This window comes from Falco rusticolus, chromosome 10 (assembly GCF_015220075.1).
Source record: "Falco rusticolus isolate bFalRus1 chromosome 10, bFalRus1.pri, whole genome shotgun sequence".
NCBI classification, from domain to species: Eukaryota; Metazoa; Chordata; class Aves; order Falconiformes; family Falconidae; genus Falco; species Falco rusticolus.
In genome coordinates, this window is record NC_051196.1 from 18205016 (window position 1) to 18232626 (window position 27611).

General features: G+C 41.4%; 1 protein-coding gene across 6 annotated transcripts in view; it reads right to left on the bottom strand.

The window, feature by feature from the left end:
* ABTB2 (ankyrin repeat and BTB domain containing 2) overlaps window positions 1-27611 on the bottom strand; it is a 155965-nt gene that overhangs the window by 27899 nt on the left and 100455 nt on the right. For all 6 annotated transcript variants that reach the window (XM_037401864.1, XM_037401863.1, XM_037401862.1 and 3 more), the window contains 2 exons: window positions 22416-22562; window positions 19488-19698 (listed from right to left, as the gene is read on the bottom strand). In XM_037401864.1, the coding sequence (XP_037257761.1) occupies window positions 19488-19698; window positions 22416-22562 (358 nt within the window). The remainder of the gene's footprint in view (window positions 1-19487; window positions 19699-22415; window positions 22563-27611) is intronic.

Genomic DNA, 27611 nt, shown 5'->3' on the forward strand with positions numbered 1-27611 from the left:
TGTTCTTTGAAATTTTCTCCCATTTAGAATTGGACCATCACTCCATTCCCAAGGGGATCAGGTTGGAGCAGGTGAGATTTGCTCTGGGAAAGAATGGACTTTATTATGGGCTTTTTCCCCTAATCTGAACTAAACCACATTGTTTTATTTAGACTTAACCATGAAGGATGGTGGCAGCAGCAGCACTTGGCAGAAAATTCATAGCAAGTTGTAACTTTTTCCTGGAAAATGTACTATGCTCATTTGATTAGCGTGGCCTAGGACATGACCAGCATTCAGAAGCCGCGGGATCACAGACTTTCAGCGTTAACTCACAGGTACAAACTGCTCCTGGGGTGATTCTGACTGGGCACAAGAGGAAAATTTTTAACAATGAGAACAATCAGCTATTGGAATAATCTCTGCAGGGAAGTGGTGGACTCCCCAACATTGGACACTTTTAAGATGTGGATGGATAGGGTGCTTGGCCATTTTGTCTAGACCATGCTTTTGCCAAGAAAGGTTGGACCAGATGATCCTTGAGGTTCCTTCCAACCTGGTATTCTATGATCTATGATTCATATACCACAAAGAAACCAGTCCCCAAAGTAGGCTCTTTGAGGATTTTTAAGAGAGCTGGAGCCAAGACATTTTTGGCAGAGGGAAGTTAACTGGATGCAAAAAGGAAAGAGCTCCAGAGGAGTTAGAAAATTACATCATCCCTCCTCTACATTGAATGCTAGGCTGATGCACTTGGAGCTTGACTTTTAGAGGTGAGGAACACCTGCTACCTCAGATGAAAACAGTAGGTCTTCCCAGAGAAGAAATAGCCATGCTATCAAATTCCTCCCTTCTGCCTGGCTCCCCAGGAGGGTCCAGTGACAAGACTGCTGAAGAAATGAGGAGCAAGGCAAGGAGGAGACATCTCCTCGCAGCCACATCTCTTCTCCTCCTCTGCTATTCTTAGTCACCTCCTGTTTTGCTACAGCAAAACAAAGAGGGAGCCAACAGCAACATCAAGAAAGAAAAACCTTGTTCTTCCAAACAAGAATCTCCTTCTTCTAAAGCAGGAAAGAAAACACTGTCCTAACAGAAGCAATGGCAAAATTTGTCTCCCTCTTGGCAGTCTGAGCTGGTCCCGAGACACATGCATGGTCAGTCTCCCATCCAGCTTGTCCCACGATCTTCTAAACGGTTTAACTGAACAGCTTTCTCATCCTTTCATCTGTAATAACTGCTCTATAAGCCCCTGCTAACATTTTAAGCACATGCAAACTTTAGCATCACAGAACACGTGTAAATATCAGAAAAGTTATGGTCAGAGCAGGGTAGGCCATGATAACTCCCCCATATTTGATTTAATGAAACGATACAGAGGCTACATGCACAGAAGAATCCCAAATCTTCAGAGATCAATGTGGTTTTTTTAGAAGGGACTGAAAAAGAAAGGGCTTTCAGTTTGAGTTTAATGCTGGAATCAAACTCTGGTTCAGTCCCGTTTTACTCTAAAATGTTAAAATTCAAAAAGTCACTAACACAAAGTGAGTTAAGAACTGCTATAAAAAGCCATAGCTCAGTCTTACCTGTTGGTTTCTTTTTTTAAAGGAATAAGCTTAGAAGTCACACTGTGTGTGCACACAGAGAAGGGAGTAAAGTAACTAGCAGAGATACTGAGCTTGCCAGATTGCCAAGCCAAGCAGGCTTTTTCAAAGCTTTTCAGGGCTCCTAGTTAGGGGTCCTGGGAGACCTACATGCAATGAGCAGAACTATGTAGGGCAAAAACAGTGGGAGTAAGACTAACCTGCAACAAAATAGTGAATCACGTAGGAGAGTAGCTAGAAGAAGATGCATTTTTTGAACTTTACGCCAAGATGGAAAATCCCCAAGGACGGCAACAGAGTCAGAAAGAAAACAGAGTGAAGTCTCATTAATTGGAGAAAGGAAAAGACTCTGAGGCAAGACAGAGTATCCGAAAACTAAAGCATGCCATGATGTGGAAAACAGTGGCATATTTACAGTTTGGATTCTCAAACGCTAAACCCCTTTTCAAGCTGCAGGAAAAAATATATTTCTGAGTATGTAATTATATGTGTACAAAACAACAACAGAAATGATGATTTAGAAAAAACAAAATCTTTGCTTCAAAACACAACCCATTTAAGTCAGGAGCCATTCCTTTGAGATTCAAAATATTTTTCTGAATTTGTGAAAACCTCACACATTTACAAAGTAAAGACAGGAATTTCCATGCCAGACCAGATTAAAGGATCACCTCAACAAGTGCCACGTCCTTCAAAGCAGGCAGTCCCAGATCATCTCAGAAAAGGAAGAAGAAATTCAATCACAGTCAACTGGCCCAAAAAGAAAGTTTTCTTCTCAATTCCCTTGAAACAATGACTGGCTCAGATCTTAGAAGATAAAGAGTTCTCAAATTTTAGTGGATCATTATCAAGTTACTAAAGTCTTGGCTTAGATATGCCATGACACCAGCTTCCACAGTTTAGCGAGTTATCCTTCCGTCAGACACTAACAGAATAAAAAACATCTGGATAATATTATATTTACTGGGATCCCTTCTCCACTGAATCTGCCTTCACAGTTTTCTCTGCTTATAGAATATGAAACGGTACAAGAATAGATTAAATCTAGAACTGGCAGCTCTGATCTTTCCTAGCAATCCTAGTAACCACAGACAGAAATACCACCTTTTCCGCCCTTGTCTCCAAACCACACTTAGAAAGAAGGTGCGGCACCAGACAGGTTTTACTTCATGTTAACTGCATATCGAAGTGAAAACTAAATTCAAGCTCCCTAAAAAAACCCCATGAAGTAATCCTTAGGAACTCACTATGAATCTTAAAAAAAGACTCTCAAAAGTCTGTGGTTTATTTATTATAATCACATTTTACAAACTTTGTTTTAACAACAGGGAAAAGATCCCATTTTCAGGCTGAAAACAAGTACTTGTGCTGCTCTGGAATGTGCCATGTGTCTCATTAGAAAAACATATTTGTAACATCTGTATTCTGTGGCAGAAGGAACTCTTGGTTTCTAGACAGACAGAAAATAATTAAAACCAACTTAAATTGCATATAGTTGATGACAAGAGTCAGATAGATATACACGATAGTTTTAACTACAACAATATGGTCATAGTTATGTGGTCAAGGATGTGACTGACTTCCACCTGCCTCCCCCAGGCACACACAGCGCTGCCTGATCCCTGACGGGCACTGTGAGTAGCCACCTCAACAGAGGAAACGCGGAGGAATGGAAACCACTGATTGTGCTCCTTCCAACTCCTCGACGTCCTAAAACTCTCCATAAGCTGAAAACTACTGCAAACAATCCACAAGATGAACTGTTCTTGCATGACTCTGGACCTAACTGCAGTCATGACCTCAAGCAATACACAGCTGTATGTTTAAATCATTTGCACGATCAGATGCAACTATGAGGACTGACTTGCTGTTACATCTGCTGAATTAGATACAGAAAACAGCGTTTGCCAGTGACCTATGCATGTCAACTTTTACTGCCAGACTTGCAGAGGTCAGTTCTACAGATCTCCTCCAAAGGACCTCAGTCTCAAACCCTGTCTCTGAGCGGCCAAGAGCATCCTCGCATCATCACTGAGGCACAGGCTCTTCCCACCACAGAACAGTGGGTCTGGTCAGGGCACATTTTCACCAAATCTGTTAAGCCTCTCCCAGCTCTTATAAAAAGGCGACTGCCCTGGTTTGCAGAAAAAAAAAACCAAAACAACCTTCTAATTTTGTCTGTCATTTCTGCTTTTACAATTTAAGTTCCTGAAAGCCCAAATGTGCTTGTGCAGAGTTACAAGGCAGGTTAGAAACAACCTCAAACTTTCTGCTGTCCTTCAAAATCAACTCACATGGAAAATAAAAAAAAAATAATTGAGACCTTGTTTTAAATACTAGTATTATTATTATTTTTTTTTTATTAGCATCACTGGCTAACAGAAAACAAGAAAAAGCTGGCATGTTTTGTTGCCCCCTGAACCAACCTGACACATCGAAGCCTGGTGCCCAGGACCCACCCCCCAAGGAGGCTGACTGAGGAAACCTTGCCACGCGTGACAGTTCCTGCTGCAAACACTGGTGCATTTTGGAGCATACAAATGGCATTAAAGAAAGAGGCCTGTAACAGCATGCTGTGTGATAGGCAGAGATAAACACTGGCAGACAGCAAGAATGGGTTGTCTGCTATTCTTGGATTAGCCTTGATCCTGTGGGCAGAAAAACCAAGAGGTTAACTCTTACAGTTCAGCTATGCTGGCAAACTAAAAAAACCCCACTGCTATCTGCAAGCAGATTTTGCTGCGGTCAGTGCCGCTCTTCACCGTCCAGTGCTGAGGCTCCTCCTCCATCATTTTTTTGCCCATTATACCTAATTCCCAAAGCACTAGTAGGATTGAGATAACAGGCCTCTTAGTTATGACTTCAATCTGATTTGCCAGCATGCATATGTTAAAAAACATATGCTGGTTCTCAAGCCAAAACCAATCTGCCAGATTCAATCATAGAACTAATTTTCAGGGCCCAGTTGTAAAATCCTGAAGGCAAAGCATTGCCATGCTTATGAAAACTGCCTGGAGCTCCCGAGCTACAACTGTGTGAAGAAAGAGCCAGAAAGATAAATATTTTTGTGCAGTTCTGGAACACTGAAAACTGTTCAGTTAATTATAACTGCAAAAGTTTGTTCAGCTAAACAAAGGCAATCCTCACCAAAGCAAAGGGTTTTCACAAGAAACAGGGAAGTATCTCCTGTTTACCTTACAGCACAAGCCAAACTTACTATTTCAAAAGAGAAATTTTCAAACACAAAATAGTGCTATCTAGAGGCTAAACATTTCAAGCTTAAAAGATGATTCTTTCATTTTCAGGACTAAGAAAAAGCTGATGAAACTTCTGTTTTTCAAATGACTTGACTGGTGTTACACTGCTAGGCTGTGCCTCACTACCGTGAGTATAGCCTTCTTGTACTGTCAATCTCACCTGCTGCTGACGTCAGTATCTTCTTAATGAAAATCTAAGTAATCTCTTGGCATTTTGCATTCCTGGACTCTGAGAAGTTCCAGAAACTAATTTAGCATGAAAACATGAGGGACACACCAATACATGCAATGAAAATAACTGATTTTGGAGCTCTCTTAGGTGCAATAATGTCATGTGTGCACTAAAATCGGGTACCTACTCCACCCAATAGTGTAGCTATACAATCCAGGTTCTGGCTGCTGTTATTACAATCACAGAGGGTTTCACAAAACAGCTAAAATCTAAGGGTCCGTCTTCTTGAATAAAAGCCAGTCAAGCCCACAGGGTGCAGCATTTGGGAATGAACAGGCAGTAGTCTCTCTAAGACACTGCCAGGTAAGGCACATAAGATCTTCCGTTAATGAAAGATCAGAAGAAGTAGTAATGTCACTGTTATAAGATGCCGGTGTGGCATTTCTTTATCATTTTGCAAGAGACCATCCATTTGTCCTAATGGCAACCTGCTCAATGAACATATTTCACCTATATTTTCAAGAAGCTTCTGTTTTGTTCCTCAGTTCTTGTCTTAAAATACTGAAGAGTTGCTGTGCAGAAATGGAGAGTGGGTTCGGTTTCATCCAAAGATGTTTGGTACCAGTGGTGAATGAACAGGTTTCTGTTTTTAACCGGGAAGCATAATGCGTTATATGCTTGTATTTTGTCATAGACAATTAAATAAATAGAACCATGTAAACATACAGATATGAGAAATATAAGCAACTGAAGTGTCCCGAATTTAAAGAAAAAATCTGTTGTGATTAAGTCAGTCCTTCTATGTCAGACTAGAAATCCCCTCACTCCTCCATTTTGTCTTTAATATTGTGAAATCTCCCAAATTCAAACCTTTTTAATGCTTCTATCACCGTGATTTTTATGGTCACATCAATGAACCTAAACAGCACTACAAATGGCAGACATAATTGCTTAACTTTGCGGTTCTGATAGGTGGACTTAATTGGTCAAGCTCAAATTCTTTCAGTTTCCAAACATCCTAGAATTAGAGTATGCATGCATTAAATTTCAACATTTGGAGCTGTAGTACTTCTCAGCAGATTGCACAAATGCTGGCTATTAACTCTGCTTTCAGCACAGTTACTTAGAAATGCTACCACTGCTGCTAAACGGCCTCTTGCTTTCTGTTACAGTGTATGAACTTTCAGTGAATTTCAAATAATGATATTTCTTCAATACCTCAATATATATGTGCAGGAGATTTTTTCAGCAGGTAACAGCTTGGCTGAACCAAGAACAATGCAGACAGGACGCATATAAAGTTAAGCTAAGAAGATTTTGCCACCTTGGGTATTAGTAATTCCTGACACCTCTACCGAACTATAAAAACGATGCTGCTTTCTCTCAGGCAAAGATCTATAGATCTAAGGCCAGGGTTGTAAACTTCCTATTATAATGAATTTATGTGCTGCAGACAATAGCCGTAGCTGACAAAATATGATGACTTTGGCAGGTCTGGTCTCAAGTTTTTCAAACACTGTCAGCTCATGAAGCTAACTCAACTGCTCTCCCCGTTTCTCCAGAAAGACAATGTTATCCACATATGCATTGCAGAATCTAGCAGGTAACGTCAGCCATCCCTCAGAACACATGCATTTCTACACCAGAAGTAGGAGGAATCTCGACAAATGACAATCTCCATCTTACAAATGAGAGATGTAACAGCATTAACCTTCAAAACCTGACACCATCATGCATGCCGTTACCAATACTATTAGCACTACTAAGAGGCCAGCAGCATGGGCAGCTGCACAAGCAGCAACTTCCTACAAAGCAACTTGTCATACTACCAAAGTTTTATATCTCATGTACTCTGAACTACAAAGTTGCAGATTTTATGCTGAGTTTGCAAATGACTGAGTAAGACACCAGCGATGTTTGCCTATACCTGTGACATCTGCAGTACAGGCCAGGAGGTAGATGAAAAAACCCAGCTGTTATACAACTCTCCATATCAAGGCTATCTGTTACCCCATCTCTCTCCCTCTAAAAAGGTACACTTAAATAGCCTTATATTAACAGATTAGATAAACATTCTAATGATGGGGTGGGGGTGGTGGTAGTGGTAAGTGAATGCAGTTTTCTTATACATGGCTAAAACCTGTTTTTGCAACAGGTCCAACCTGCTTCATTTTGACCATTGCAGAGTGTGCAGCACTGTGGTTACTACAGGAACACGGAGGAATTCCAAGCTCCAGCTGCCCACTCAGCTAATGACTAGCATGACAAAAAAATATTTTTTGCTTCTAATAGCAAATTACAAGGATATTTTTCTTTTCAGCCCCATTGAAATTGTGCTGCCAGAAAGCAGATTAAAACCACAGAAGCATCAATGAATGACATGTTAAAAATGGCAGTTAAACATACATCAGCTCTAATGCCAAGCACAATGTGCACAATTACTCTTTTTCAGCTTGTTGAGAAAAATATTATTATTCAAAATCTTCATCCGCTCTACATTTCATTACCTGTTACTTGACTAAAACTTTCTATCAGCACCCAGTGCTCTGCATTTCAAACCAAAGAAGAGTAATCAATAAAATGTATACGAAACATGGGAAACAGATACCTTTCTTCCCAGAGTTTTTACCTCAAAGAAAACAGAAGGAGAAATTGTGTTTCAGAAGTAAACTAGTTTTCATTTGTCCTTCTTCACAGCAGGTACCTCTGAGCCCTGACTGTGTGAATAAAGCTGTACATAGCCAAAATGGTAACATATCACTGCACTGCGGCAGATGCCCTTTCTACAGGTACAGGCAGGTTAAGTGAGATTGGCCACTTACCCTTAAGTATACCGAGTGTCTCAAAACAGATTTTCACAGACTAAAAGAGGTTCCAAAATGAGTTAATTAAACTATCGTAACTTCTTGCATAAGGAGGAATGAGATACCCAGATGGAAAGTCATTTAAGGAACATATGTTTCTGTGATGTTCTAATACACCAACTCTTCAGAGATACTTCCCAAGAATTTGGCAGCCACAACAGGGAACTGAGCACTGACTACCTGGCACAGTGCAGTGCTGCACAGAGGTAACTCTTAATCACGCAGTCTGGATGCTGGAAGCAATATAATTACAAGATATGTTCTGAGCAGGTTATATTAGTCCTCTTATAATTTCATGCTAATGTGCTTCTATTTCTCTCAACTAGCTTAACTATCTTCTCCTAGTACTGCATCACAGACAACTCACCCTTTCCTACTGAAAAAAACTACCAATTCTGAAGCAGCCATCTCAGAAGAACCCCATGTTTCTCTGGAAGGACCTTTTGTATTTCTGAAGGAAGCCGAAGAAGTGAGGAATGGCTAAGTGAATTCCTTACAGTAGTAGAGTTTTCCAGCAAGCCTAGGAACAAAAACTTACAGCTTCTGCCTCCCCCCTCTATTCTCTAACCATCATGATACACTTTCTAATTCATGGAAGAAAGAACTTCAGATACAAATTCTTCAATGGAACTCAAGTTCCCAGTAGTTTGACTCCAGACTGAAACTATCCCTTTTAGCAGCATCACTCCAGATTTACACTGATAAGCAGTAGGAGCAAAACACAGCTCAGTCTCTTTCCTCTCTATGCAAACACGTTAGGCCAGCATGCATGGTATCAACAAAAGGTTGTTTAGCCCCAGAAGAATCCACGAACTAGAGCTGAATCAGCTCAGACATGTAACTCATTTGAATAGGATTTGTCTTGCAGAGCAGACATGCTTTTAAAACAGTCAGGTCAGCATTTACTGTAAAAAGCACGATGAAAACAGTACAGTTTAGCTCCGTAAGTGACCACCAGGTCACGGCAGTACATGCACTCGTATATATAGGACAAGAAAGCGCAAACTGCCAGGGTCTCCTTTAACAAAGAAACAAAGCAGAGACATACCAACCTAGGATTACCCCAGGGAAGGCTTAGTTTCTAATCTCCACAAGATCCATGAGAAAGAATGATTGTTGCTATTATCATGAATTATACCCAGAAACATTTACTCTTCAGAAGAGCTTAGCTCTTCACTCTCTGTTACAAAGATGTCAGGAACAGTAAGAGCAAAAACCCCAACAACCTGTCAGCCCTGGCTGCTGCACAGCAAAAGCTCACAATTCTTTCTTTCTTTAGTGTGGCCTTTGTTAAGGCACCACCTAACTCCTTCCTCAGGAAACAGGCAAGTTCTGCAAGTGAAGGTCTGTAATTTGGTCCAATAGGAAATAATATTAACTTCAACTGGAAACAACAATTGCTGAAAAAGAAGAAACTTGTTGGCTTGTTACCACCATCATTCTTTGCAATATGGTCAGAGCCTTTCATCCACAGTTACTGCTTTTTACTTGCATTAGTTACAAGAGCACTACACTGGTATCACGGTACTGTCTTTAAGGATCTACGCCTAGGAAAAACCAGAGACAGGCTCATATTAAATGATGGCAAACCAGCAAGGGTCGGGCAGAGAAATTTAGGCTCTCAGTCAGTCCTCTACTGTTTCAATGGGCAGTCACTGTCTGAAAGATGGAAAAAGCCAGGAGTCCTCATCTTACTCATTTCTGTGTTTCTATAATACCTCCTTAGTAACATGTGCTGTAACAGTTTTGTTTCAAGTTTCCCTGGATTATTTTTCCTTTGTTTTTGATGCTAGCTTGCTGCCTAGTCTTCTCATCATGAAACAGCAAACAATAAACAATACACAACACAGGGTGCCTACAGGCACTAAAGATTTCTGTTCGTGGCAGCCCTGAGAATCCAGGCAGCTAAGTTGCCAGGCTGTCATTTTCTTGCACCTTCTTTTTTATCTGAACAGATGGAAACTTAAGAGCAGAAGCCAAGAACTTAACATGGACATCTTTACACTAGTTACAGTAATTACTGTAGCTGTAGTTATAGTAATTGCAGCGTGGTAGCGCACACAGAATGGCTGTCATCTCTTCGTTGCTAAACAAGATCATCCATCTAGTTTTCAAACGTTTTTACTAATAGGGGACATTTGCCAGAAATGGCCTCGGTCAAAGACAGTTTTTCGGGGGTTTTCCAGCAAGCACTGAGGTCTACTGCGAAATGCCTATGAAAGCAGAAAATAGTGTTTTCCAAAAGAATGTTTTGCAACAAGACTGTCAAGCGCCTTATTACTTCTCTAAGTAGGTGGTAAGGATCAGCTATTGCCTGCTGTCTACCCGAACAGCCAGTTCTAAGAAGCGATGGATTGATACCTATCGATGATTTGGAAGGTACCAGGCTGACACATGTAAAACAACTTTAAGGGACAAATAATGTAATTAAGATCCACCAAAGCATAAGCATAAGCAGCTGAGGTTGAACGGCACTCCTGGAGATGGCTTAGTCCAAACCCCTTGCTCAAAATCAGTCAGCTAGAGCAGGCTGCCCAGGACCACAGGAAACTGGTAACCTTCCTGGTGACCCGTCCCCCCTGCGTCTGTGCCATCTGAGACTTCTCAGACCATCCTTAACTGTCGTCCATGGAAACCAGCACATAAGCAGTGGCAAGATTTCCAGACAGTGTAACAGCCTGGCTTTTGGCACATGGCTTCACACACAGCCATTAAGCATCAATTTTTGTTTCACTGTGTATGCTCTTTTTTTACCTGTAATGCTCTTTCCCTCTGTGCTAAGGCTGGCATAGAAAGGCCGTCACTTTATTCTCCATGAAGTCTGCATTGTGCTGTTCAATTTCATACACAGTGAGATTCATCTCCTTGCAATTTTGTAGATAATTTAAATAATCCATGTTTGTACCACACCCCTGCTCCAATACAGAAAGATCAGAAGATAGGGGCTACTTTGGAAACACTCCAATAACACTGCAAATTGCTTACAGCCAGTAATATGGAAGAAAGGCTAGTCTGTCACAGGTGTGAGATACCCAGAGTTAAAAAACAAAACTGAGCGGTGTTTGTTTATACAAACAACATAAAAGAGGGGGGAAAAAAAGATCTAATTCAGAGGAGACTGCATTGCCAGTCTCAGCAGTTACACTTGGATGAATTCGATCCTCAGGGTCTGCAATTAATTCCCTTCACTACTGCCAAGGTCATCCCTCACATTCCAATTCTGCAAGCTTTGAACTACAAAGAAATAAACAGTTAAAAACATTGTAAGACTTAAAAATACCTTAATAGACGATGCCTGGCAAAGGCAGGAATATTACCAAGAGCCCAAACATAACTACTATTGACTTAAACTTGACTTGGTCTTAATTCACTTCACCTATCCAATGCTGTGATGCCCACAGCATGTGTGGACACTTCATCCTGGATGTCTCTTCAGTCCTTCAGTCAGGATACCAGGAGCACATACGTAGCCCCACTAGCATGGGCTCTGACTGTTAAAAAGTGAGTAGTTTCTACATCTGGCTAGATGTTACTACCGTAACATGTGCTGAGATGTCACCATAAAGAGCAGGAAGGTCAAAGTTGCTCACTCCAAGCGTTAAAGCTATTGAGTCCTCCTGTTAAATGATGTATGCTCTCAATTTGCAAAACTGTGGAAGATACTCAATATATTGCAACTATTTACTATGGGCACAACAAATACATAATCCTGCCTAAGATCAGGAACAGCATCACCAATGAACAGTTAATTTTAGTCAATAGATACATGTTGATTTAGCTTATTGGCTTTTGAAACAGGGCCATTCACTCCATCTTCCTTATGAATGAGTATCTCAAAATCACAATTAAGTCTGACATTAACTGGTTAAAGTCTGAAACAAGCAAAAATACATGGTAACAGCTTCTCTCCTTAAGACTGGTGCAAGAAGCTGATCTTCTCTGTTTATAGCCTTCTCATTCTTCTAATAAATCTACCAAACTAATCTTTCATCAACAGCAAATAGCTTTTTTTTTTCTCTTTAAAACAAAGAGGGGCATGCTTTTACGTCCACTCTAAACACACAACACCATAATGGCACAGCTCAATGGAAGGCTTCTTTCTGTTTCCCTATATTTATTATCAGCATCAAAACAGCTATCCGGGGCAAAAAAAAAAAAAAAAGAAAAAAAAAAAGAAAATCAATGGGACTATTGCATGGGAGTGGGACTGGAATATGCTCACTGACACCTCTTTCTGTAATCACCCTGTTGACTTCAGGGATACTCTGAGTGGATTTAAGTACTGTTAAACATGAATGTATGATTACAGCATTATGCTTTCTCAAGGCAAATGCCTGAATCAGGGTCTACTTTTATTATTCCTACATACCTATTCTGACTGCTGAGGCAGCTATAGACAGAATAGAAAGATCAGAATTTCAGACAAGAGATCCCAGAACTTATTTTATTGCAGACTTTTTCAAAGACACAGCCCACTGGACTAAGTGTATCAAGTTCTGTTCCTGATGTGGCATGGTAACAATGGGATATGGCTATAAAATAGAAGAATTCAGACATAAATATATTAAATTTGAATTGGGAAAGACTAGGCCAAAGATAAATCTAAAAGACAGACAATGATGTAGTTATGGCACTTAATAAAATTCCATAAACCTGTGGTTAAAAAGAGTAGAGAGGAAAAAAAGACTCCTGACAGACCAGTGAGAGTCTGGAAACATCCATCTGGAGAAAAGATTTGTCCAGAAAAGCCTTAACCAGCTCTGAAAGCAGTGATACTTCTCAGTGATGTTGAGGATGCAGCTCAAGCAAACACAGGTCTCAGCAGCAGGCTCTGCAGGTTATTCCTGATTTTCCTTCCTTTTCTGCCAGTTGGATGCCCATGCACAAGACTTTCTGGAGACAACTCACATTAACAACTGGAATGTTAGTAATTTCTTTAATATGAATTGATTTTGTTGTATAAATTTGACCCATGTGACCAAATCACTCTGTTTCAAGTAATTTCAGAATGAACATTTAGTTGTGCAAGGCATTTTCTGAATACAGGGGAAGAAAGCAGCTAACCATGATGGAAAGAGCTGAAGGCTCTAATTATTTCTAATGATCCACCTAGAGATCCTCAAGTGAAAAGGCACTAAGTAAGATCAAAGTAATTCTTTCTCAAAACATGAAATTTAGAGTATGTGATGAGGAGGCAGTCTTCATTGGATGGCCACTAGGGGTTTAGAAATAGCTGTAGCACAGGGGCTCTTTATTTGCATCAACCACTGCAAGGCTCTTAGACAAACTGCACCAGAAGGCTCTTGAAAGCAGCACTGTAGGAAAGTAGATGCGCAAACTACTTGGAGATTATTTTTCTCTCAGTGGAAGTCAATGGAAGGTCTCTGAGGTATCTCAGGACAGACTTGATTTTACAAAGTATGAAAGATAAAATAAAGTCGTAAGGCCACTGCTCTATTCAGTCTGGTCTGAGCATGAGTATTTGAATCTAAGAGCGTAATAGGCCAAGAAGCAAACTTGATCACCATTGAATCCAAGGATGTTTAGACAGGATTTTGACACTAACAGGAAATATTAATTTAGAGCCCTCTCTGGTTTCCATGTTAGCCAGAGTAAATTTGGATTATACTCATAAGAAAAAATATCAAGTGCTCTAGCCACTGACAATTTAAATCAATAGCTCATATATTGGAAGAATATAGCATTTGAGCAAATAGCACTCAAAAATAGCATGAAAGGGCTACAATCTTTTCTTCTGGCAGCATCTGATATAGTTTTCATCCTTTCATAATAAATAACGTCTCAGAGCAGGCATTCCTGGAAGTACTCCACATAGAGAAAACCCAAGTAGATAGCTCAGCTCCCTCCTCCTCCTGCCCAGCTAATATGGCACAGGAGAGCAGGCACAAGACCATTTCTCCTGCTTGACCCTACTGAAAAATCAGGCTTGCACACTTATCCATGGGCCCTGGATCATGTGAGGTGACAGATGTAATAGGAGAACTCCTGTTGGAAGCAGAAAAATTTCAGGTCACTTTTAAACCTTGTAGAAAAAATCAGCCATGCATCCGAAAGCAGAGTAAGCAGCAGTCTTTCTGAAGGATTTCATGCGACGAGGAAGAAACTGAGCAAGCCCAAGTTTGTTTACCATCACATCACAAAACAGACTCCTCCAGAGAAGCAGCAAATCTGAAGCAAGCCTTCTAGACTCCTGCACATGGAAAACAGGATGAAGCTTTCTCTTTTCTTACGAGGTGGCCCCTGTGTGATCGTAGTTGGCTTCTTGCAGTGTCCACAACTTTTCCAGATGAAGAGCTGTGAATTTCCATCAAATTGGCAAGCCCCAAATTTTACTATTGGCAGCTGACAAATCCTACATCAGCTCTGGAACTTCCCTAGTGTTTTACTGGATTTTCACTGACAGAGTCAGATGGGTACAGTCTGTGTGCTTCTGCTGATGTAAATTCTTTTATACTCACTGACGCTTGGAATAAAATAATGCACCAGCAAACTCCGACAACATGTAAAACTTGGCACATCTGCAACATGGACAGCTCAGAAAGGTCTGATTTGGCCGGATCCATGGGCACTGGTGGACAAGCCCAGAACTGCTTTTAGAATGTTCTAAAGACCAACAGTATCAACAACAGTCAAACATAATTTATCATTTTTTAAATAGGGCAGCTGGAAGAGGAAGAAGCTCAGCCTACCAAAGATGGATAATCAGCTACACAAGGAAGCAAGATCCAACCTTTCTGCCTGTTCATAGATATTAGATCATGCTACCTTTCCTACAGTAAATGCTGTATGCACATGAGAACCAAAAAGACTTACGACAAGGGCAGTCAATGGTGTCTTATTCCTAGCTCTAAAGTTGGATGGACCACTATCCTGGCCAAGTCAACTAAACTAAGGTAGACTAGTCCACCCAGCTGTAAAATAATATTGACCTTGATTTGTGCTCTATGGGGAGAAGACAAATACTCCTTAACGTAAGTATCACCAAGAGAGCTTTCTTGCCTTGACACACCATTAAAAATGAGACAAAAGCTTTATATCCCACTTGGGAAAAAGTGAAGAAGGGAGAAAGAGACTTCATTTACCTCTGGATGGCCCTTCTCAAGTCACAGCATCGCAAACAATCCCAGCAAACATGCTCTGCTGCTCTGGGACATGATCTCACATTGTGGAGTGCTCCCAAGCTCAGCCAGCCTGACATAAGCAATGGGAAAAAACCCAGAGCAGAAACAGAGCAGAGAGGGAGTGCCACGCGTCTGCTCACTCTTCATTGTCCAAAAACGCATTGTCTGACCTCTGACACAACACAGACTATGATCTCTGAGAAACTCAAAAAAATCTTATTGCACAGCAGAGACACTTCTTTGCAGCAACAAAGACAGATGTACTCTCTGATGACACCAAAAAGCTCCTAGCCTTCAGGCAGTCAGGTGTATCATTATAGAGGCAATCAACTTGTTCTCCCCTCAGGGTCTAATTTGTTTGCCAAAGTATTGCACAAGTGACGCTCTGTATTTGGAAAACACTTCCTTAGGTGGCCTATTTGACACCAAATAGCAGATGGTTTACTGTCCGTGCAGCAAATAAGGCCATTTCTGGGTTCCAAGTGTGTCATGGCTCGGTCATACAGTAAGCAGCTGCATTAATTGTGGAAATGTTTAAAATGTTTTGCTTAAGATACCCAAGTGCTTTCTCTCTAATTCTGCCTCCTCTCCTCCTGCTTCAATGCTTTCACCTGGAGGAAAGTATCAGAACCAGATATAACCAACACAGAAAATTCCCAGAATTTCAGTCTGTTGGTATCCCAAATGATTCACACACTGGAGGCCAAATCAGAAAGCTCCTCTATCTGCCAAGCTCCAGAGACAACTACATCAACCCATTCCTGCAGGATTCTACAGCTTACCCACCTCAGCTCTTTAGTTGTTAAGGTGTTTGGCATGGATAACACACACAGTTTATGACAGTTTAAACTGGCTCTGTTCATTGGGGTGTCCTGCATACCTAACTGCAAGTGTGTACGTTTTCATACCTTATACACTTCGCTGCGGGATATGTTCAGAAGCTCAGCTAAGGTTTTAAAAGCCCTTTATAGCATATGAAACCCTCAATTAGGCATTGTTTCAGAACCTGAATTCTGTGTTTGGCTTCATGTTGAAGCAAAGTACAATAAAGACCTTTCAGATCCTACAGTGTTAGGATTTTCTTAGCACTCCACATCGCAGTGTGACACACAAAGCTCACAGACAACAGAAAGCTAAGCAGGACAGAGAGTAGGTTGTCAGCTCTTGAGATGTACTGAACAACTACAGTTCCTTCAACTGAATCAATATAGCTCACAGATCTTCCCAAGATCAGGTTTTACCAAGCCTGCAGCTCTAACAGCCATCCCTCTCTCTGCGACATTTCGAATCAGTATTCAATGCCAATTGATTTATACAGGAGCCTAGGAACTGAAGCACCAGCAAATGCAGAATAGGTCAGCATTACTGTCCTTGTTTGTGACTGAGACTTTTTTCAGTAGAAAACAAACTGCGATTGCAATGCACATAACAAGTATATTGCAGAGAGAGAGCATAAAGGCACAAAAGAGCAACACAGAGTTTGCAGCTGATTTAGCACAGCTCAGGAAAGAATAAAAGAAATGGGCTGCTCAGCCTTGCCAAGTCACATTAGGTGAATCAGTGCCCTCACCTATCATGCCACAAGTCTGGCATCTCACACACAGCCTCAACCATCTCCCCTCTGAAGCCACGAAAGAGTAAACTACCTTCTGTATAAAGTGCTGATAGCCATATTTATCCCACTGGCTATGCTAAATAATGTGCCCAGCGGTCAACACAGTAAGACACATAAAAATACATCTTGGAGCAAATGAAAGACAGGGTTGGATGTTAATTTCTAGCACACTGGGCAGGACTATCTTCATTTCCAGGTTTCACAAACTTTTCAAAGCCAATTGTTTAACCTAACAGTCCTCAGGTTCAGGGTTTTTTCCCCTAATGTCAGTTTTTGCTCCATTTTAATATATCCTCTTTAGTTTCCTTTACAGCTAAGTACTGGTCAGAAAAAAGTGGCAGAAATTTCCCTTACACCAGCTGTTATAGGATCTAGTGTGGATTTTAAAACAGAATAGAGTTGCAGCCTGCATTCCAAAAGAACTCCAGTGAACCATGTGAATAGCATTGTTTGGGAGCAATTGGAGAGATAACTGCACTCCTGATTTCACTCATTTATTATCTTCAGTGTACAAAACAAGTAGCTGCAGTAACATCATCTACTGACAGTACTGAAAAGAATGCAACAAAAAATAGAAAGCTTAATCTACATTTCTGATACAAGCTGTTTAGCAGCTTCAGCTGTACAACTGTGGGAACTAATGGTACAAAGTCACAGAATCTGGCCTCACGAAAACTTGTTTTTTTCACAGTGTGCAAACACAAAGTGCAAAATAAACAACTTTGCACTAGGTATGGTATTTGATTAAGATTAGTGAGCCCAAAAACCAGAGCTACCAATGGGCTCAGAGTTGTGCAGCCATGCCTCTTTGCTTTCCTATTAATTCAACTTCACTTAAGTCCTCTTGGTTCTTCATATGTGAACATCAATTCCCTCTCCCTGATGCTGGAGTTCTACTCACAGATTGTTCTTTTTGAAAGGATTTTGGGGGATCAGACAAACAGAAAGACAAACTTCTTTACTTTTTAAAATATTTGTGCTCCTGCCAGACTGAGACCTCAAAGAGGTTGGTCCAGTGCAACCTACAATGAAGTACAGAAAGATGATTCAAGAGAATGAAAACAAATGACTGGTGGAGGTAGCTACACACAAATTATTATGGCCAAACAGGCAGTTTAAGACCAACAACTTTATATTTTCCTCCTTATTTGAAGTTTCCCTTAACCTAAAGTAACTTACCAAGACTGAAATTATAGAGATGCCTTCTATGCAGTATGTTTTTCTGCACCCTGGCCTGAAAATTCAGAGCTTTTAAAGGGGACAGTTCAATCTACTATTATTCTCAAGAGGTCTTCTCACTCCTGACTAGCCAGGCTCTGGCCATGAAGCCACTAGCCACATGTGGTTCCAGTGGTGGTCAACACAGCTACAATAAACCTCTAAGGCTGCTGAAGTCATCTGGCAGGCTTGGCGCAGGCCAACGTAGGTCTGCATGAGATGGGGCTGACTTGCAGCATCAGAAATGCATGGACAGAAGACAGTGCAGTCTGAAAGCAATTAGAAAGCATCTCAATTAAAAAAAAACCCAACAGGCTATCCAGCATGGAGCAGAGGAAAAAGCACCATAATCCCCACATGTGCAGAAAAAAACAGGGAAAAGAGAGAATGGCTAACTTTCGTAGGATTTTAGAATGAGTTTTATTTGTATGCTACTGTGATTTCATATTGATTTTAGAAGCTGGGCTGAGTACAGTAAAGCCCAAGGTGGGAAGAAGAAACCAGGTTATTTACAAAGCTGCAGAGATGTTCTTTTTTCCCTGCTCACCTGCCTGACAAGCACCTTGGGTTTTTGTTTTGTGCATGCGGCCTCCCTCTCAGGATTCAACACCTCACTACTCTAGGAAACTTCCCAACCACAGGCTGCTTTTTGGAAGGGCCAGGATAGAGCCATCAGCCCGGTGTCCAGCAGGGTAAAAGACATCCAAAAAGTAGCACAAATACTGAACAGAGTTAATCAGAAGCCAGAATTTCCCATTCAGGTAAGATTTCTGAAATAAATACAAAATTGGATATGCATTATGAACTGGGCAAACCTAACAATTCCAGAGGGGCTTGGGTCTCCCCGCAGGATGCAACTGCAAGGCAGCCAGCACTCAGTCTGCCTATGAGCTAAGGAGCTGGAGAGCAAGAGCTGCCTGACCTGTCAAGGAACTCAACCTGTGGCCAGTGCTCTGAGGGCTCCTCAGCTCTCGGCTGCCACCAGCCTGCCAGGCAGACTGCCAAGGAGCTGGGCAGGAAGGAAACCAGTGAGGTTTCTAACAGAAAAAACATTCCGCTGGAAAATTTCTGACCACTCTAATAATGGGCCTACTTTCAGAGTCAGTTATGGTGCTGGCAGAAGGTAGGAAGATCCACTGCATTTTCTGTTTAGTTATTGGCTTCCTATATACATTTCTTTCTATACCAAACATGCAGCATCAACTGAAGTAATCCTTACGAAGGATGTTCATAAAACCCTTCAAACCTCTCCACAGCAAACGACATTGCTTTTCCCGAGAATGATGACAATTGTTAACTGGCAGTGGTAACATTTTCTTTGGTAAGGTCATTACTGCTTTAGGCAACCACATGTACTTTTGGCAGCATCTCTAGACAAGCCTTGTTGGCAGCATACAGTATATGCCTGCCTCGCTCGGAAAGATTGCATGAAAAAACAGCTCACTTTCCAATTCCAATTCCAAGGCTTTGCAAACTTGGCAAGGCTGACAACATAATCTGGCCTGACTGCAGGAATAACTGATGCCTGATAGGTTGCATCCCACAGAGCTGCCTGAGCTGCCCATGCACACGCAGCTACTCTGCAAGAGACCTTCTCAGCCTAACTCTTGGACTACTAACAGTTGATGGACCTACATACCGTTCATTGTTCAGGGTCATTCTTGGAGGATCAAGGTTGGGGTTCTCCATGGACTCCATTTGAGGACAGCGTAGGAAGTAGTAGAGGGTGTGGAGAGCATCAGGGGACCAGGAGATGGGCTGCTGCTGCCGGGTTTGCCGAATGGGGCTCATGCCTGGGCGGATGGTATTCAAGCACTGCATGTGGTGCATTGCTCGTGATACCAAATCACCTGCACAAAGAGAAAGAATGCAAAATCATCTTTACTATTCATCTACAGTCCTCTTAAGTACACTTTTTGAACTAAATAAAATCTCTTACAGTTAGGAGAAGTGTCTTTTGTGTGCACATACCCTTTTTCATCCACAAAGGCATAAGCTGCCTGCAAGCCACCACTCCGCAAGTTGTTGTATGGGAAATTTAACTTTCTTTCAAATGACAAGCTATTAGTTAGAAAACAGAATGAAATTTCTCTCAGTCCCCATACATTCAGAACAACAGCTGTACAGTGATTTTTCCGTCCTGTTTTATTGTTGGTTTTCTCCTCTTTACAACCACATTATTTGAGTTTCTTGTCTGCCTACAAAAACTATTGATGTTGTAAAAAGTCTACTGCCCAATCTGGGAGCACAGCTTTCACAAGGCAAAGCCAGTGGCACCAGTACAAATACTTTACTCTCATGGCCAGCATCACCATTTTATGTTATGAGATTGCTCCCATTTCTTTCAGCTGGGTTATGACATTCTACCCTCTTACCCAGGAATTTGTGACAAATTAGTGACATTATATTCAATACAGAAATCCCTTCTTTCAGGGGCCTGCTTCTCTCATTCGTACTCTAGCTGCAGGTTTCTCTGAAATAACGAGACCTGACTCTCATATTAAAAAGCCAATCTTTATCATGCTAACTGTCACAAGCTGTGCCAGAAATTTGCCCCTGAGCCTTGTAGGAAGTTCAATCCAGGTGCTTTCTAGGCTGCTCAGTCCTCTTGTTCTTTGAACTTGAGTCAACCTGCCTGTGTGTAAGAGTACTGGTAGGCCTGAGGAGGCCTGGAAGAAGGTGACCTGTATTACAGTGTCTACTCAGAAAGGATTTTAAGATTGCAGATTTTTAAAAAGTTCACAGGGCAATGACCCCCAGACAACAGCTATGCAGTCACATAATGCTGGTCTTTCTGTAATAAGCTTACTTTGGGCACACCCTGTTTACTCTCCTTTTATTGTGGTGCACTGCAAACTCTCAAGAGCTTTGCAATAAAGGCTTCAAACATTACATCTTTGAGTAGTGTGACTACCAGACCAGCGAGCTGAATGATTACTATAGATTACTATACATAGCCAGGCTCTATTTTTTCCTTGGGAGAATCCTCTGCCGCTTTATGTTTTACAGTATTCTCAAACTCTCACAGGAAACGTTCCTCTATTGTGTCCTAGAGTTACAATACTGGGAAAGGATGGAACTGAAATAGTCACCCCATCGCAAAGCTGGTTCCTGAGAAAGCGCCCTGAACTTAACCATGCCACATATGAATTTGTCACTCCTCCCTCTGAAATTTTTAGGAAGTTATTATTTGTTCAGTTATATCCAAGAGCAATACACTGAGCTTGCCAGCCAACCTCCAGCTGAACCCCTGGGGTTCTAGTATTACCAGGTTAGGGAACCACCCCGCCAAAGCTACTGTATCTCTAAACATGGCAACGTTATTAGTGGTTCAGATCAATAGAGTATTAAAAATCCCAGTTTGCACTGTAAAGCTGTGCCACTCATTTGTTGCATAGTACATTCAGCTTAAGGACCCACTTTAGAATGGAAAAACCTTCTAACATCTCTGCCTTTCCACTTCAGTAGCTCCTGACTCTCCAGGAATTAAACATTTTACGAGAATATCATGAATCCTCTAGTGTTGGTACTAACACAGAAGTCTGCACAATTATAGCAGAAATGCATCTGGAATTCAAATTTTCAGCTCAGAATAACGTTCCTTCTCCTTTGCACACTCACTCACTCTATTTTTCTGGCAATGTGCAGCAACATTTAAAAAAAAAAAAAAAAAAAAAAGAAGGTAGGCAACTGTATCAGGAGATCTATTCACTAGATGTAATGACCAAGTTGGCCAAAGCAGGGACAGGGGAAGAGAGAGAGGAAGCTGTATTCAATCTTAGGCCCATGCTACAAATGTTCTCTTGTGTTCCAGGATAAATAGAGGTGTGTTAAAGGAATGTGAAAACCTCAAATTAAGGCAGGTTGCAAAATAAACGGTGAAACCCACAAACTCCTTACTGGCCCTAACATTCATTAGCATTCAGATGGTGGAGACTAAGAAAGTGATGCCAGCAAAAATGTTGCAAGGGAAAAGTAGACTGGGAAAACACAAATAATTTTTGTTTACTTTAAGGGGGCTTTGTGAGTTGTCTAGGAATGGAACGTTTTGTTTGGTTAGCATTAAAAAAGAAGGTTTTGAACAAGTTTTTGTTACCCAAGTGCTCTCAGATTTTTTTCCTCCACTTTTTGTTTTTCAAGTAACCAAAAAGCTTTTCCTTGAATATCCTGCACCCTTGACATTTCCACTCCACAAACACCAACAAAGAGAACCTTCTTTGCCGTCTGAGGGAGGTGCCACTGCTGTGTTCCACAAATGTACAAGAAAGCCTCCAGAGGCATCTAGGCAAAAGCATCCATCTTCTGTTGGCACTAACACCACTAACTACCCAGATGCTAGAAAAGCCACATCTTCTGCATCTCCAAAGTGAATCAAATATAAAGCAGTCTAACGAAACAACCTAATTTTCATAAACCGCACCACGAGACAATTAAATTTTATGCAACGTTAGCCAAATACTGCTCACACTGTCAACAACGGCAACACTCCCACTGACCTCAATAGTGGATGGACTGGCTCTCCTGCTTCACTGAAAGAAACCCGTGTTCGATTACATCCAAAACTTACTTAGTTCAGAGATGCTTCCAACGCAAGTTGCCAACAGAGACTGCTCTAAAGTTCGGAGTTCCAGCTGGGCATAAGCATCAGCCCGTCCATCGCTGCACACAGAGCCATCGTTGTATGGGCTAAAGTAGGCAGGCAGAGACAGCACACCTGGGGATGAGAGCAAACAGTCATGTTACAAGTGAAGTTACAGGAGTGGAAAAACACATCTTTCTACCGATAGGCACCACAGGGAACTTGAACACGTTTGCACCTTTCTTGGGGGACTTAAGGTCTTCTGAACAGTTCAAATAAAAATCAAACTGTGCTGTAAATACCATTGGAGCGGCTGAAACAGTGAAACTAGGCTCTAGGGAGTAAGGCTGGATGTTTCTACAGCCTTCAAAAACTAGAAACAAATTGCAGTTGAGATAAAACTACATGAAAAGCTTTAGTGAAGTCTCTACTATTGTTTATACAACAACTCGGCTGTGCACACACAGCTTGCTTTTGAACAGCTGTATGCAGATCGCTAGATATAAAGGCCTGATTTTCAGAGGTGTGGGAGATAACCTCGAGTCCATCTAAGGTAAATGGCAGCTGTAATCTTTTCAACTCTGAAAACAAAACCACAAGCTATGCCAGTTCTTTGAACCTGCATGCAGTTTCAAGTGTGCAGACTGTGGTTTCTACCTGTGTGAACCTTTGGATGTGCCAAACTACGCCCATGAGTTTTGAGGTTGACTGTGTTTTCATGTCTATAAATGACCCCTCTATGAAAGCGACTGATTAGAAATATAATTAATTGCACACATGCATTTACCACACACACACTCCTTCCATTTTATCTTCTTGCACACATGAGCATTAATGCACAGTAACTGAACAACAGATTTGCAAGCAGTTTTGTGTAGTTGTTATTGGGACCCCATCCCACTTTGCACATATTCCTACAACTCATTTGCACTGTTGGCAAATTAAGAGACCATTTGGGTGAATTGGCTGAGAATACTATAAAAAAATTGACATACAGTTTCATATTAAGATGCAGGCAGTCTCTAAAAGGGGCATTCACCTCACCCCAATCATCTTTTTCACTTGTTATCTTTGGCCAAGCGGGGCAGATCTGCAGCCACAATGCAAGTCAGTGCAACACAGAAATCTAAAAACACCCCAAAAACCTGCCTCCCCTGTTTTCTTCCCAGAAATCCAGTAGTTAAATAGTTTCTCATCAAATTAGTGAGCTGAATTTTGTTGCCCTTCGTCCATATGGTTGTTCTGTGTGGCACAGAGGGAAGGGAGGGAGTGTGACTTCTAGAACTGATGCAAGGTAGGGAGCATGGGTGCGTGACTGGGGCTGGGGTGGGAGAGTGGACCTGCCTCCTCTGACAGCACCCTGGAGTGGGTCTGATGGCACACAGAGTGACCCTGCATCCATGGGGCAGGTGGACTCTGGAAAGTCTTCTGCAGTCCACTCCGCCAGTGCTCCTGTACCCTTGTTGCTACCATATCTTCAGTTGTGTTCAGCTGCTACCATATTTTTTATTATGGCTCTATCCTGTAATTCCAGTAGCACAGCCTGGCCCAAATTTTCTGTGATTTCAGATGAGCATACTTATAGCCACAACTGTCTGTGCTCTTATCCTGCTGCATCCTGTATTTTTTATTTTTCAACTTTGATCTGTGCACAGCCATACCAATATATTTCAGCCTAGACCCACATTTCCTTCCCGCCCTCACCTTCTGACCCCAGTTCAGCCTTAGACGTGGAGATACTTTACTCCTATTGCCATGACCTCCTGTCACATAGGTGCTGTGTATTCTTGTCAAACAAAACCCTGCCAGATGAATGACAGTGCATTGTGCAAGACCTTTGTTTCTTTGTCTTGATGTTTTCTTTTGAAATTTTATGCTGAATTGATCTCTCCTACCCTTTTCACATCCTCTTTGCATCCTGCTTGGTGGTAAAGCCAAGGGCTGCATCAAAAACTTCCTGGATGTTTTGAGGATAAGGGAATTATTTATCCTCTTGTGCTTCTTCACTGTACATCACTGTTAGTTAATGGAGAAAACTCTGCCAATGCCCTCTGTAACCTGAATAATTAGGAAGTCGAGGTTTTAAGAGCTAACAGAAGCGATGCATGCAAACTAGAAGAGCTTGCTTTAAATACTCTGTAGCCTCCTATACGGAGCCTAAGCCACTTCCTTTTCCATGTTAAAGCTATGAAAGGATGTTTTAAAGACATATGGATTGAATTTATGGCAGAGGGAGAATGAAAATAGACTGATTTGTCAAAAGTTTCAAGTAGAGGCATATAATTCTACAGAGGCGAAAACAGAAACTGGCAGTTACACTACTAAGCCAGGCGGGGGAAGGGGGGGGGGGGGGGGGACGACACGCGGACGACCAGGGCACATTTTCTCTGCCAGCCACTTTCAGTTGGTTCTGTTTTCTAACAAGAAATTAAAAATAAAGATTTGTAGAATGACTTAAGTTGGCACAACATTTTCTCAGTTTTGCAATTAACAGTTTGCCAGGTGCTGTGGGTTAGAGGAAACAGGGATGATTTATTTACTTTTGAAAAAACCCTAACCTCATACAAGATACTTGTGGACAAAATTTATGTTCTCCTCTGCCTTGGTACAGCTGAGGAACATCCTCTGTGTATGAGAGAGAAAGAAGGAAGTTTCCAAGACTGGCCACATGCCAAAGCCTGATGATGCCACTGGGAATTTTCCCTGGGATCGCAGTGGGGTATGAATCGGGCCCTCATTACATAAGATTTCACTAAGGCTCCCCACGTTTGGCAGGTCTCAATAGGTATAAGCAGGCCTGGGAATGAGAAAACACACCACTCAGCACTGCTTTTGAGACCAATGGAGAGCAGCGACTGAATGGACAGCAAAGGAGAAATGTACCCCACAGTTACTATGTCTTGCAGCACGTTGATCAGGATTTCCTCCCCGATATGTTTCCAGTAATTACGCAGTGTTGGAAAAGTATCATCTTTGCTGTTCAGATCAGAAATTTAGGCACACGGACATGTGCAGTCAAGCTTTGCCCACTGGTATTATAATTAGGAACTGGACTTAATCTTCAATACCAATTAAAAAAAATTTGTTTGATAACAGAGGCAAAGGCACTGTGATGGCTACTTGGACCCCGAATGGCAGTACCTGCTCTCCTCCCACCCAAATCAAGAAATTTGCAGTCAAAAGGTGTTACAATGGTCTAAACCCTGGGGGAATCTTCAGTTTCTATCTGGCATTCACACTTCTGTATTTTTTTTATTTGTGGCAACACTGGTTTTAATCATGGCTAGCTAAATAAGCAAAACTGTAATTGAAATAAATCAATTCATGTCAAAACACTCTCTGTTTGAAATCACATTAAAACTGCCGATTTATTTCCTGATGTTCAAGAATGTGTTTTCCCCACAAAACAACAATGTCAAACAGCACGTAATTGCCGTGCAGGAATGAACCATTCAGGCATGCACACCACTGTTACAATAGTCCCTCTGATGTGGGCTGTGTTGTGTTTCCTACGAATCCCTGGCAGTATCCTGGGCATTCTGGTCACAATTTATTATTTTTTTTTTAATTAACCAAGATTTTAAGTATGGGATCCAAGCCCAGGTGAAGTTAGTCTATTAATTTGTGTGTGGCTTAGATCAAACCTCAAGAGCACAGAAGTCACCTCTAGAATGGCATGAGGCAACACTGTAGCAGCCCAATTGAAAGCACGTTTGTAGCACTGTGATTAAGGCACGGCTGGCTAACAATTTGTTTCTGATATTTCCATAGCCTTTGAAATAGCAGCTGGAAATAAAGACATATTTATTCTACCTCAGTTAAATACGAAACCTGCTCATAGGCACTTGCTGCCAATGATCTTAAAAGGCAGTCACGACTGGGTGAAATTCCAGTTAAGCAGTTCCTTAAACTCAAATTATTCTGCTTGCCTAAAGATTTTGAAATTGTTGTCTGTAATTTGATGCTTTTTAATAGCAACTGAAAATGTTTCCACAGTCTGAGCTAGGTCCAGGGAAAAGTCTGTTCACAGTCTTGGACTCCTGCTTTAAGAGGTGCAGCAGTTCTGCTGAGAGCTTTGCTATAACTTGACTGCTCCCAGGAGCAGGGCTGTGCAAAACTCCTGCGTGGTTTCCCTGAGCTGGGCAACTGGTCTTGTCCTCAAGCAAGGCAATTTCTGTAAGGAACCCAGGGTCCATCCCTGAATGTCCCATGATAATCGAGAGGCTGGAATCAAGTTCTGCTCTTTCTATATCAAGATACAAGCAAATGCAGACTTCTACCCAAATTTTATTTTAAGATTTGAATGTTTAAAAACCTTAGTTCAAATAATTTTTAAAGTACCTATGTTATCTTCACACTTCATGCTGTTTTCATGTTACATTCATGAAAAAGGACTAGCCATCACTTATATCTTGCTGTAATGATTTTCTCTGTGCTTTCTCTAATCTAAATCCTTCATGCTGGGCGACAACTTCCTAGTGATTAACTTTTCAGCCATTTGATGACTTTCAAACACTTAGATGATGCCTGGAGGTTAAGATGGGGCCACTCACAAGTGGCAAAGGGCCAAGGAGTCTTGTCTGGAAAACACTCAAATTCTGCTGTCTGGGACTCCTCATGGAAATTGCCCAGGGTACAAACTCCCTTATCTCAGAAATGCACTGGCTGTATTCTGGACAGGTTAGGCAAAGAATCAGGAACATAATTAGGACAGGGTTACACACCATAAACTACCGACACAGAAAAAATGCCTTTTTTTGTTTGTTTTGTTTTGTTTAATAAACCTAGTAAAGCCTGTGAGAGAATACAATGTATATTGATTTCTCCCTTTGACCAGAAGAAAAACAGGTTCACTGGGCAAGGATTCTCTCAGTGCACTGTGTTTGCATTGCACCTAAAACAGTGGTGATAGTTACTGAACACTACCGTAATACAAATTAGAACAACAGGAAACAAATATCTATTGGGCAAAAGCAACCAGAAACGAAAGCCCTCATAAAATTTGGGATCGTCTTTATACATTAGAAATTGTTTCTAAAAGCCCCCCATACTGCAAAAAGCCACATATGTGAAATCAGAACTGCTGTGAATATGCTAGATAAAAGAATTACAAAACCAAATAAGAAAAAAAACCAGTCTTGGGTCTCCAGCATCAGCGTATTTCTGAAACATTCTGCAAGGTGA